The sequence below is a fragment of the Urocitellus parryii genome, chromosome 8 (assembly GCF_045843805.1).
Source record: "Urocitellus parryii isolate mUroPar1 chromosome 8, mUroPar1.hap1, whole genome shotgun sequence".
NCBI classification, from domain to species: domain Eukaryota; kingdom Metazoa; phylum Chordata; class Mammalia; order Rodentia; family Sciuridae; genus Urocitellus; species Urocitellus parryii.
Genome location: NC_135538.1, coordinates 54,486,349 through 54,499,632, shown reverse-complemented (window position 1 = coordinate 54,499,632; position 13,284 = coordinate 54,486,349). Strand labels below are relative to the sequence as shown.

At 38.6% G+C, this 13,284-nt stretch overlaps 1 protein-coding gene across 3 annotated transcripts in view; it reads left to right on the top strand.

Moving 5' to 3' along the window:
• The window catches only part of Sobp (sine oculis binding protein homolog), a 160,115-nt gene that overhangs the window by 36,755 nt on the left and 110,076 nt on the right, over positions 1-13,284 (top strand). For all 3 annotated transcript variants that reach the window (XM_026389611.2, XM_026389609.2, XM_026389610.2), the window contains exon 4: positions 3,721-3,872. In XM_026389611.2, coding sequence (XP_026245396.1) covers positions 3,721-3,872 — 152 coding nt within the window. The remainder of the gene's footprint in view (positions 1-3,720; positions 3,873-13,284) is intronic.

Sequence of the window (13,284 nt, the reverse complement as noted above, 5' to 3'; positions counted from 1 at the left end):
TCTGAACTTTCCCTTCTGGAATGTAAAGTGGAAAAATGTTCTATAGCTCTTTGAAGATTAGATTAGAAAGAAAATGCCCTGAACATTCTGCTTAATTAAATCCTAAAGAGGTGGTACAGACTTTTCATGATTAATTGAAACATGAATATTTTGGCTGATGCATATTTATATGACATCTTATGAAATTTTTATCATTTTATATAAACCATTCACTCTGGGATTGTGATTTAATGCTGTAAACATTTTACATTGTTCATTATAAAAATACACAGGCTAATGGCTGTAAGATATACAATATAAAAATCTGTAGTGTGAATCTTCCTTGAGATAATCTCAAATCTCTTATGGCAAGATTTTTAGCCTAAATATTATATTGGAACTCAGGTTTTCTCTAGTTTAAAGAAATGTTTTTTACATAAAAAATTTAAACTATATAAGTTAGAAAAGCGAAATTTCTGGGGCCTTCTGTTTTGCCAGTGTAAAGTATGCCTGTGATTACCAGATTTAAGGCAAAAAAAGTGAGGTTGAAATGAATTGATCCCTATGACTTTGATTACTTAGGCAAAGTTCAATTTTTTAGGGATGTTGTCATGCCAAGATGGGGCCGTATGTCATATCTGGTGGCAGAATCTGAGCTGCGATTTGGCTGACAAAATGAATTTAGATAATCAATAGTTCTTTTTTAGTTTCTTAAGTCTAATAGTAACATAAATGACTTATAAGACTAGAATACCTGAGATACCTGAAAGTGTTTTCTTGAACTTTTGGAATAATAATGCATTTATCATTAGCTATTGATAAGTTTCATGGAAGAAAAAGAGAAATCTGATGAAAGTTTTTCCAAAGTGTTTGCCTTTATGAAAAATGGAGAGAAATACTGATTTATTTAACAAGACACATGCTAATCACCATTCTAAGAGTTCTGCACCTGTCAGATAACAAGAGTGCACAGTTCTTTTGTCTCATCTTCCCACGTTGTTACTTTGCAGCAAGAATGATTTATAAAATAATCTGCTTTACATTCTACTTTTGTTGTTGTTGTTTATTTGTTAGGTCTATTGTAAGAAAGTATCTTTTCCTCTCTTTAAAAAGTGACAGGTGGATCTGTCTGGTGATGATGGAAGCATGAAAAGGACCTGAAGCGGCCTTTTGGTCCCCGGCATCTTTCTTCCAGGCCAGGTCCCAACTGGGGCCTTCTTGTAGCTTTGTCCTCTGCCCTTTCTCATCTTGGTTGTACTCCATTGTAATTAAAGAGACAGCACTTAAGGAAGGAATTTCATGTTTTATTTCCCAAATCACCCCTTTAAAGGAAGATGAAATGCTGGGAACCTAATGCATGTTTTCAAATGGCTCCCTGGGAAGTGGATCTTCTCATTAAACCGTGAGAACAAATCATTCTCCCCCTTAATTTTTTTTTCCTTACAGAGTTCATCAGAATCAAGCTTTTTTTTCCGAATGGATCATTTGTGAGAGTTCTGCTGTTATTGTCTTGTTTTTCAGGAATTTAAGATTTTTAAGGCATCTTGTTGATTAGGAAAATAGAAACTGTTAATACTAGTTAGTTTAGTAATGATGGATAATTATTTTAAAAGATGCTACTTCTATTCCATGTACAGTGGCACATGCTTGTAATCCTAGCTACTTGGAAGGCTGAGGCAGGAAGGTCTCAGTTTCAAATTCAGCTTCAAGTTTCAAATTCAGCAATTTACCAAGACTCATTCTCAAAGAAACAAACTAAAAACAAAACAATTACTTCTAGCCTAATTTAAGAAAATTGTGCTATACTCTAAGGTAGATTTTAGAGCTTTGTTAATTTTTCATAACATAAAATATCTATATGTAGACTGATGCCACATTAGAAATCATATAAAAGATGTTTCCTTTGACTACAAGTCATTAAATGCAGTAATTGTTTTACATTTGAATTTATATTTAATTGTTTTATATTTGAATTCATATTATGACTTCATTTAAAGGAAGTCATGATATAAAATATGTTTAACTAATATCAAAGATCACTTTTTAGACTGTCTCATTGGATAATTGACAATAGATCACAATCTGTAATTTGTGAACTAGAAAAGATCATTAAAATGACAATATTTATTCCATTAAGGTAAATAAAATGCTGCATGTGGTTCTGAGTGATGATATTCAGAGGAAAAAAAACATATCACTGCATTACAAATTAGTTTGCTTCTAATTTTGCAGGCTGATGACCACACTGCCTCAAACCAAATCTTTTCCCTGGAAATGGAATGATTGCATGACAGACTCTATGAACCATGAATATGTCAACAACTCATGGACCAGGCCTTGCTTAGCAATTAGTCTTTGGGGGATTTTATTCAGAGATCAGACAACACTATACCAGAGCTTGTTGGGGATTTTGTGATTACCATTCATATCTGGAGCATGAGTCTGGGTTAGTACAAAAACCAAAAAAATTCCATGAAGGAAGAAGAGCTGTGGCTAATAGTGCCAACCAGACACACACACACACACACACACACACACACACAGACACACACACACACACACACACACACACATTCAGTTGGCAGGATAGAGAATGCTCAAGATACAGCAAAAGCTCCTAGGAAGCAGCAAGGAAATATTTCTTAGGCTTCTAAGGCCTCTTTTCATTCCCCCTAAAAGAGGCCAGTGTCTCTCCTTTGAGTATCACCCTCTCAATTTTTCATAACTTATCACCTGCACTATGATTTACTCAATATTTTATTAACCAACTCTTTTTAAAAGCCTATGTTTATTTTAAGCAGTAATGGTTGTGATGTCATAGTCTCATTGTGCCAGTTATGTTTGTTTCTTCTCATGCAAAGGAAAAGAAAGGCAGCATTTTAAATATTAGAAATATTTGTTACCACCTGAAGTCACTCTGAGCTACCTTTTGACATGACTGACTGGTCCTCCAGGAGCCAGGAGGACCACCAGTCTGGATGAGAAAGATTTGACATCCCTGTTACCATCCCTCCATCCAGGGACTAGGAGCCATATCACATGGAGGAGAATTTAAATCAGTCCTGCATCTCCCTGAGGACACCAGCCCCAGAAGGCGGCATTGTAGGAAACTGCTCAGCCAGCCAGGCTTCTCCCTTCCCATTGCCAGAGTCTGGCCACTTACATCTTCCTTTTTCTTTTTTTAAACTAAACACAAGGTTTGGAAATCATTCTATTTCAAGGGTAAACACCAGCTCATGTCATTTAACAGTAATGGGGAACATGCCCCGGTGGAGCCTGGCCCCTGATTGTCAAGGTTCATGGGAGGGCATTGCGTTTGTAGGTTAGTACTCTACAAATTATCTTACCCAATGCAGGTCTTGTAGACTTGAAGCAGGACCTTCGAAGAAATGGGTCATTTATTTTACAAGCTTTATTACTTCATTCCTGGTGCCGGTTAGGCAGATTGAAACTAGGCTGAGAAGTCCGAGGAACTCCTGTGGCTCTGCAGTCATGCTCTGGTTTTTAAGTAAATGCTTTTTGCAAACTTTAGGGAAGGGTGTGGTGGAGAGGGCGAGAGCAAGAGCTAGCACTGAGCACCCCCTCTCCCACCCCCACCCCCAGAGCTGGCCATCCTACTCAGAAAATGGTAAGGTCTGCAAATTGAGATCAGACCTCAGGAGCTGTCAGGTTCAGGGTGCGTCTAAGTTTGAAGGGATGTTTGCTTCTGATATGAACATTTTTCTTATACTTTTATTATAGAAGATGATGTGTCAAATGTACAAATAATGTGTGCCTGGTGCCAGAAAGTGGGAATCAAGCGCTATTCCCTGAGTATGGGAAGCGAGGTGAAAAGCTTCTGCAGCGAGAAGTGCTTTGCAGCCTGCCGGCGAGCCTACTTCAAGAGAAACAAGGTAAGCCGCCTTAGAGGGGCGCCCCGCGGCCTCCCACCATGTGCGCATGCGCCTCGTAGACTCAGTCCAAGCCGCGCCCCCTTTCCCTTTTGTACTTTTATTCCTTGTTTTGTCCGTTTTCTTCCTCTGTCATGCTCAACTTTTTGGAATAAGGAATCCCTTCTAACGTGTAACCTTGTTCTTCAATTTCTCTTGGCTTGGTGTTTGAATTCTGAGAGGGTGAATGAATCTGACGGGGACCCCTGATCACAGCTGGTGTCCTCATCCGCAGTCTTTTCAGTAGCAGAGGGCAGTCTAGAGCCCACGAAAGATTAAGTGGTAGCAACGTCTTCCCAGAGCTGAGAAACTAGCCACAGAAGCATGGCCAGAAAGCTTTAGTCCACCCAGTTTAATTCTTACTCTCAATGGGAATACTGCTGTTGCTCTTTCCAAACTTGACCCACAAATTCTAGTCAGGAAAAATGTCACGTCTCCTTGACACTCTATGTTAAAGTTGATTAATCTTGACAAAAGGGGAAATCATGAATACATAAACCAACACTGCTCACACCACCAAGTATTTGTGAGACGCATGCTGGGTAACACAGGGACAGCCATAGTTATAGTTTTTATTTTGTTTTAAAAGACATCCTAGGTCTGAAGATGACCTTTTCCAATATTATTAGCCACCATCAATGGGAAATGGGATGCATGATGTTTTTCACACACACACACACACACACACACACACACACACATTTTCTCTTTCTCTCTCTCACACACACACACTCTCTCTCTCAACAATTTTTTAATCTTTAAAGAAATGCTATAACATTTTGCCACCAAGTACTGATGTTAAATGCTAGTCCTTGATTATTTTTCATTGATCTGTGAAGCTTCCTTACTTCATAAAACAGTCTACATTTTGCTAAGCATTTTCCTTTCCATAATACAAAATCAAAATCAGTTCTTTCTTGAAGCAAACAATTATTATTTTTAAAAAGTCTAATGTTTGCCATTCTGAAATGCTAAGCATGGGCTTACTGCATTGCAAGAAGCACTGTTGCAGCAAATTATCTGCTGCAAATTTGGGTCACATTCATTCTGCCAAAACATAATGCCTAAAGAATTAGGCTGCAGAATTCAGTGGGGTGGAATTTTAGTAGCAGTCTTTAAGAATTAGGCTCATAATCTTCACAGGAACATGGAGTCAAGTAAGGAAATTGTCTGGAATTCTTTGGGGATGGTCAACAGTCGAGTTCACTTTCCCTTGGGAGGGGCCAGTGAATCTGGGGAGGAGGGTGAGAAGAACATGCCTGGGAGACACGTTTTGTTTTAATATAGGAGGATTAAAATGATCTCCAAGACCCTGGGGCTCCCATTTTGAATGCTGAGCGCTGGAGTAACAATCCCAGGAGTGGGCCCAGAGCTTTCTTCTTCAAAGCCCTACTTACCACAACAAAATACTTTGCATTCCATCCCAGAAGATGGCTACAGAACAGGGCTTTTTGTCTTCTATAATTCTGAAGGGTTAAGGTTCTGAATCTTGATGAGCTGCTTGTAGTGAATGAAATCAAGCAAGATGTATTTGTCACAACCCTGATGACACATATGACACTTTGCAAAGTGATTTACTTTATAGTAAGCCTTTGAAGAAAGGCACCTGATATCACTTGGAAAAGCAGTCCAGAATACTATATAATGTATAGGCTTTTTTTTAAAAAAAATCATTATGATGCTTAAGGTCAAACCAAATTCAAACTTTCATAACATACATTTTTGAAAAATAGATGATTTGGAGCCAAGATAAGAATGAGTGTTTAGAGTACTTACAGTAGATAAAATCAACAGTGGGAGGAGGAGCTTGACATTGCACTTCTCACCAGGAGTTACTGGGATAGGTCTTAGGACCTCTTGTAAGGTCTGGGAGTTGCATTGGTTCGATATTTAAACAGCTACTTGGCTGGCTGATCCTAGTAGCCCATTAGTGTACATATAATATGACACTTCTCTGCAATTTTCACTCTTATTTATTATGTATTTCAAAGCTCTGCCATGCTATGCATTTTTAGTTTTTTCAAATAGAAAAATAAACTTGTCATATCACCTGCTGGCTTCTTTTATTTTTTGTTTTATAATTTTAAAAGTGTTATCTCTGCTATAATATTATATTGTATTACAAGAAACATGTACAGCTGCTGCATTTCTGTTAACTGATAGGATTTTGTGGTCATTTCATTTAGGGCTTTGGTTTCATAATGGATTGTATTAGATACCAGTCTCCATCCTGCCATTTCTAAGAATTTCTATAATAAGCCCCAGAGTGTTCCCTCCTGAAGACAATAGCAAATAGCTATGTCTCTTGTATCATTTAACGAAGTCCTTAGTCCTCCTTATTAAAATTGTGGACTTAGAAAAAGGGAAAAATTCTTCCCACTCCTATATTACAGTTTTTTTTTTCCTATCTAAATTCTATTCTTTTGTATATTGAGAGGTAGATGGAAAACAGAGTGTGTGCAGAATAGAATTTTGTCTTAGGTATAGTGTTGATATAAAAAAATGTAAAATTAACTATGCTGTAAATTATGCTTTATAATGACAGCCCATTTCATGCTGGATAGCATGCTGGGATCTAAAAATGGTCTCTAAGTTGAACCCAAATTGCGTGCATAACTTTACAAAGAAAAATCCTAGTAGAAAAGGTAGCTAATTAGGAGCAGTGTTCAGCTGACCTCTGTTTTGTGTCTGAGCAACACCTGCATTTGTGAATACAAATGGGACAGCTGTGCCTGTGGTCCTTCGCTCTCTTCCTCACAAGTGCTCAGCTATAGAAGCAGGCATTGCTTTGCTGCTAAAAATAAGGACAAAAATAGCCCAACTCTCAAAATGAAGGCCCACTGAAAATGGGCTCTTTAAATTTCATTTGCTTCTCAAACCTTCCCTTTTCTTTGGGGCTCTGTACGTGGTGAATGGAGTAGGTTGGAAAAAATGTCACATCCATCTCTCATAAACCCTAGCATGATGAAGTAAGGTGGAACAGATGGAAGCCAAGTTAACCCTTTATGGCATGTAGGTTATATTTTTCAACAGAATTTAAAATTGATTTGAAGAGGTGTTTGGATTGTCACAAGTATGTAGACTTTTTTCAAACTGCTTCTGCTGAACACTGCTGGGAGAAGCCTGTGAATCACAGCTGTATTTGCCCAAGGAATCTAACTACAAGTTTACACATTTCAGGATGTTGACTCTTAGAAGTGTATATTGTTAACGCATAATATATTTTGTAGAATACTTCTTTCCAAAAGGTTAAATTGCTAGCTGAAAAGTTTTGAACCAGTGGGTTAAACAAAAACAAAAACTCCTGTAGTCTTCCGGCATTGGGTGAACAATGGGATGCCCATCTCAATATTTGAGGCACTAGAGACTTTTCAGGGGACTAGCTCTTTTTGAGGCCACAGAAGAGCAGAACTTGAGAATATTTTTAGCCTAGTGATTCATCTAGGAGTTGGAAAGTTGCAAGTCTTCTTAAAGGGTTTGCAAGAGATGCAGAAGCATTTAGTCCAACTTTGAAATACCACTTTTACTTTGCACAGCAGATGCTTAAAAATATTCTTTGTAACTATCTCTCTCTAAAAAGGAGAGTAACAAACAAGACCACAAATAGTAGCCACTTCCACACAGCCTATGTTTGATCTTTTTCCTTTTGCATGGGAAATATTCTGTTGTCTAAACTAATATCCAGAAATCAAACTGGAAGTCAAAGTGCAAGAAAAATGGCCAAAGCAGGCAAAGTAAAGGATGATCATCAGCTTTCCATGTCCAAATCTCAAGTTTATAGTGTTCTCTAGAGATGAATAACATTGATAATTTAGTAGTAAACAAATTCCTGAGAGCATCAAAGTTTTGTTTAATTCTGGTTTTCTTGTGATTTTAAACAGGAATAGTTAGAAATACTTCTTCAATATCACAATGTTGCTATTCCCAATAGACCATAGTGGAAGACCCTTCCATGAATATATATAGAGATGAGGACATGGGTGCATTAAAAACAAAAATTATATAAACAGAAATAGCATTTGAAAATGATGGTGCCATTAAGATTTTCTAACAATTGCTGCAATAATAACAAATTCTTAATGAGGAGAATATTGAATAATAAACATTTATTTTACTTTCAAACTATATCCCTGGATACAAAGTAATCTCTTATTTAAAAAGATCTCTTTTGGAGGAAGCCATCACTAATTAGCATGTATCATCATGTTATTTGGAGTTATACTTTATTTAATCATAGGCTATTTGTCTTTTTATTAAACTTGAACATATCCTGGGAAAGACTTCTTGGTTTCAGACTTAATTATAGAACCTAGTAGTGCAGAAGAAATGTGTAACAATTGCCCTGTTAATCTAGTGATTAACCTGTCTACTTTTTTCCTTTAAACACCTGCAAGATTTAATTTACAAAATGGCTATCATTCATGAAGGTTTGGAGAAGGACATTAAGAAATTACTTGCAATTAATGTCCCCTGACCACCTGAAGCTCAGGCTGCAGACTTGCTTTTGCCAGTTGTTTGTGAATGTCTTTGGTCCAAAAAGTAAGTGAACCCAGGGCCCCCCAGGGTTCTTGCAGTGGATTCACCTTGTTTGTATCAGGCACCAGAGAACTATTGGGTCTGTCTTTCTATACCTTGGACTTCAGGACAAGGCCTTGGTTTTGCAGTGTCCTTTGAAATTGTGCTGTAGGTCTGCCCACAGTCTTGTGTGTAGAGTGGCTTCCTCCTCCTGAGCATTTTTCTGCAGGTCAGTGGCTAAGTTCCCTTTCAGGCAAGTAAATAGGGGAGTCCTTAAGAAGCTCTTGGGAGAACAACAACAAACCCAATAGTTTTCTTGATCTGTCCTGTTTGAAAATATGAAATAGAATATTGGTGTGCTGCTGGGAAAAGTAATGGCAGAGGAGAGGGAAACATTTGCCTTTGGAAATACATTTTGGGGAGGGGGTTAGAACGGGAAAGTTCTGGAAGGGAAAGTAAAGTGTAGGTCAACTTAAAGTGTAAGCACAGGCTCCTGAGGAAAGCCAGCAGGGTTCCAGGGCTGAGGTTCTACAGGCCAGTAGGGCACAGTGCCCTAGGCAGCCAGCCATCAGGAGCGTGGGGAAATAGGCATGTGATCTTCCTGTTTCCCCAAACACTTGAGAACCACTTGAGAAACAGTAGTTTAAGGGAAACCTGGAACACAAACAGAATGGGGCAAATGGGTTTGTACTGAAAGAAAGGATAAGCAACCACTTCTGATTCTTAATGGGCTACATTTTGTAAGATGGTGGGGAAAACCGGAGAACTAATTCTGTTACTCAGAATAGATGTCATTTTCTGAATAATATTAGATATTTTAGATTAAATGTGAGGAGATGATCAAAGCTCTAAATAGCTTCAGCTGGTGTCCAACATTTCTTTTCAATGAGCGGAAGGAAGAGAGGGAATTTTTTCATAGACCTAAATCCGGTCACCTGGGGATCAATACACAGGGCTATTGACATCTATGCCAGAATGTTAATTTTCAGACACAGCAAATCTCTGGCCATCCTTCTGGTGATAGCTAACGCTTTTCACTTAAATCAAGTTTTTCTCATCTGAACTGCCGGTAATTATCCAATCCATCTAAGAGGCACGCTCCCTTTTAACATTAACCATAGTGTCAGATTGCATCAGCCACATTGTGCTCTGGTGACTGCTGCTGCAGAGTGATGAATGTGTGCATTTGGAGTTCATAGTCCAACTGTCTGTTTGGGCAGTAGGTAGTTCAGTAAACAAATGATCAGGAAGGGAACTATTTATTTGGGACGTACATTCTCCTTATTGATCCAGTCACTTGCATTGCCACGTTTCTCACCCTTGCCACTAATGGTGTTCAGGTTTATCTGAAGAATGAACATTTAAAGAATATCTAATGGTTTGTTTTGATGTGCTTCCCTCATCATAAGCTGCATTCAGCACAGGGAGGTACTCTTTGTGCCTGACTTAAAAAGGACAGGGTCACGCGACCTTATTAATAAAGACCAGAGGAGGGAAGAAGCTTCTAAGAGAACTGAGTGAGCTGTCCAGATAAACCAAGCGAAAATGATTATGCATTTTCCTGGGATTGAAATTATGGTCTGTTAATTCAAATGCTTTTGTTAGAAATGTTACATATCTAAATAAGTGCCTGCATAAAAGGGCAGGTGGTTTGCCTTGAGATATTTTAAGTAGTAGATTGAGTCCAGAATTTCTCTTATAAATGTTTGCAATGTCTGGTCACCAAACCTAATGTACCCAAGAAGGCTACATACAGCAAATACAAATGATAGACATGCCTGTGGTTATTTTTAGTTTCCTTCATTTCAGTACCTCTGAATAGCTTTTGTACACATCAACAAAAGTGTGAACTGTACAAGCCATGTGTAATTCTCTGTTCTTTGCGCTCTTTGCTCTGTGTTCATATTATCACGGATTAGGATGGAAAAAAGAAAACCTTGCCTCAGAGAGATGCTTAATTTCTACCCCAGCAATTCAGACTGAGAGTAGAGACCCCCTGAGTTACCATCCACCCTTTGGGTGACTGTGCACACAGTTGGATGGAATCTACTCTTGGAGGTTACACACATCAGTCTATTGCATTTTCTGTAAAAACAGGCTGTGGGCCAGAATTGGGCACTACTACAAGCCCGGGAAGGCAGATCAATGGTTTAATGAATCCATAAAAGATGCTTGGACTCTGCTGCAATTTACTGAGCACTCTAGTTAAATGAAACTCCTGTAGTCTTTAACAAAGAGAGAGATAATCAATGGCTGTGGATAGAAGTCAATGTCCAGCAATCACAACCTCCCAGGATTCCTGTTGTCTCAGTGTTAACGGAGAGTCAGGTTTGGCTCTGAGGCTCACTGGGTCCATGTTAATACTGGCTTCACATTTGAGGACTGAATTTGGCCCAGAGAAGGCATAGTGTTGCCCCATGAGGACTGTTTCTAAGCTATGGAATATTATTTAAACTAACATTACTTAAAAGTGACAAGATTAAGCTCAAGAATTACATTTATTCTAACGTGTAATGTCTTTGTAAGTCATCCCCATGATGAAAAGTAAATAGGAGAATAAAATTCATTCATGATTAAGTCCTTAAAATGTCAAATTGCACAGCATTGGCGAGCCCTGATAAATCCTTCCATGGTGAAATATTCCTCATTAGTTTGCTCTGGTTAAGGGTTACCCACTCTATTATAAATTCAGATATTAATGTATTTTCTGCTTAATTCATCTTCGTCTAGAGAAAATACAGTTAGTAGATATTATTATTATTTTTTTACTTCCAAATGTGCTTTGGAAGCATTATACTGATTTGTGAAAAAGCTTTGGAGACATGCAGGAGAATTCCTTCACAAATATGTTGTAATATATTTAAACATACTTGACCACTTTTGATTGTGAAAAAACAACTGTTTTTACTTTGAAAGATCTTTTTCTTTTTTTTCCCACAGAAATAGGATTCATGACAGAAGTCAAAGATTTTGCATCCACACAAACTTAAAATTTCTTAATATTTAATTTTGGCTAGCTAATTAGCATTAAAAGCTACATGTATTTTGAGGGTTCAGTGAGTAACAGGAATTTTGAGGTATTATGACTCTTCATTTTCTTCACAGGCCTTTTGCCAAAACCTCCTTGTTAAAGGGATGATTTCTATAAGGATCCAATAAATGATGTGTCATCTTGTAATCTGTCTTGATAGATGATTTACATTATTTAGAATATGGTGAGCACATGCAACTTTTTGTTATAAGAAGAATCTTTGAAAGTCCTGATAGTTTCTGTGATCATCTATGGGCTATGGTGTTTCTTAAGTTTACATTGTTGTCATCAAGGGCGAGGGGGACAGTTAGCCTGATCAAAGGTAATGTGCTAGGCATGTTTTAGTTTTGATAGATATACTATGGAACAAGAGAAAAGGTCCCTGCCTTAAAGGGACTTAATTCTAGTGGGGGAGATAAAGGATATACAAATGTAAAAAATATATGAGTGATATAATTTCAGATAGTGATAAATGATATAAAAAAAAGCAGTGTGTGGGGATGGGGATGGATAGTGGTGGGGTACTGTTTCATATATTACAGTGAGGTTCTCTTATGCTGAGAGCCATAGCCGAGTCGGAATGGCCCCTGGCATTTTGCCAGAAGTAATGGTTGAGAGGTGAGCCATTAAGATGATGCTGGATTGATTCAATTGTATATTAGACCTTTACTGTCCGCCTGGGGCGCCTGCTACTTTGGAGTTTTCCTGAGGATTGCCTGGGGAGTTTGTGTTGGTTGGTGAAGTTCCGGTGGAGGGAGTTCCAGTTGGTGTGTGGTGTGTCCCGGAGAAGGCCTTGTGGGTGGCGTTCGGGAGAGTTCGGAAATAAAGTTTGTTCCTGCTTGAGTGGCTCGTGATTTGTGCCCAGCCAGACTGTGGCACTCTCATTGAAAAGGTGATGTAGGGATGGAGGCAAGTGATGGACCTAGTTGTATGAAGAACTTGTAGCAGAGGGTCCCAGAGGAGGATGAGGAGGGGAAGTAGAGTTGGTAAGGCAGAAATGGGCTTGGCAGTTTTGAACAACATCAAGAAGGGCAGAGTGTCTGAGGTGAATGATCAGGATGATGGGGGACCCCCAATCACTAAGGCTGGAGAAATAATCATTCGGATTTCATTCTGAGTGTGATGGCAGCTATTGTATGGGTGTTGATATGATCTGTATTTTTTTTTTTTTTTTGATCCCAGAGATTGAACCCAGGGGCACTTAACCACTGAGCCATATCCCCGGTCCTTTTTTATTTTTTATTTTGCGACAGGGTCTTACTAAGGTGCTTAGGAACTTGCTAAGTTGCTGAGGCTGGCTTAGGACTTGCAATCATCCTACCTCAGCCTCCTGAGCTGTTGGGATTATAGTCATGTGCCACCATGCCCAGCATGATCTGATTTTTATTATTGATTGGACTTCTATTAATGAAGCAATATATTTAAGATTTCACCTGCACAGAGGATTTGGACAGTAAGAAAGGCAACAGGATTCCCACAAAGTTGAGTGTGTCTGGTAGTAGAAAACTAAAAATGCCTTTTTCACAGCATGATTCACTACTAGTTATGGAACACTTCCCAGTAGCAAAAGGGTAAATAATCAATTTAATATTTCCTTTTTGGGGGAATGCAGTTGGTTAAGTGTTCTGACATAGCAGTTTTTTTTCCTTAGTGTAGACATGTCTGCCCCCAACTTGGTGAGGAGGTAGGGTGGTTAGAAGGTGCCCTCCATACAGAACCCAACTCTTGGACTGGGAGACCTACAGTATCCACAGGTTTTCTTAAGATCTATGCCTAGAGATAGCATGATGGAAAGGAGATGATAACTTTGAAGGAACCAACTTTGGGTAA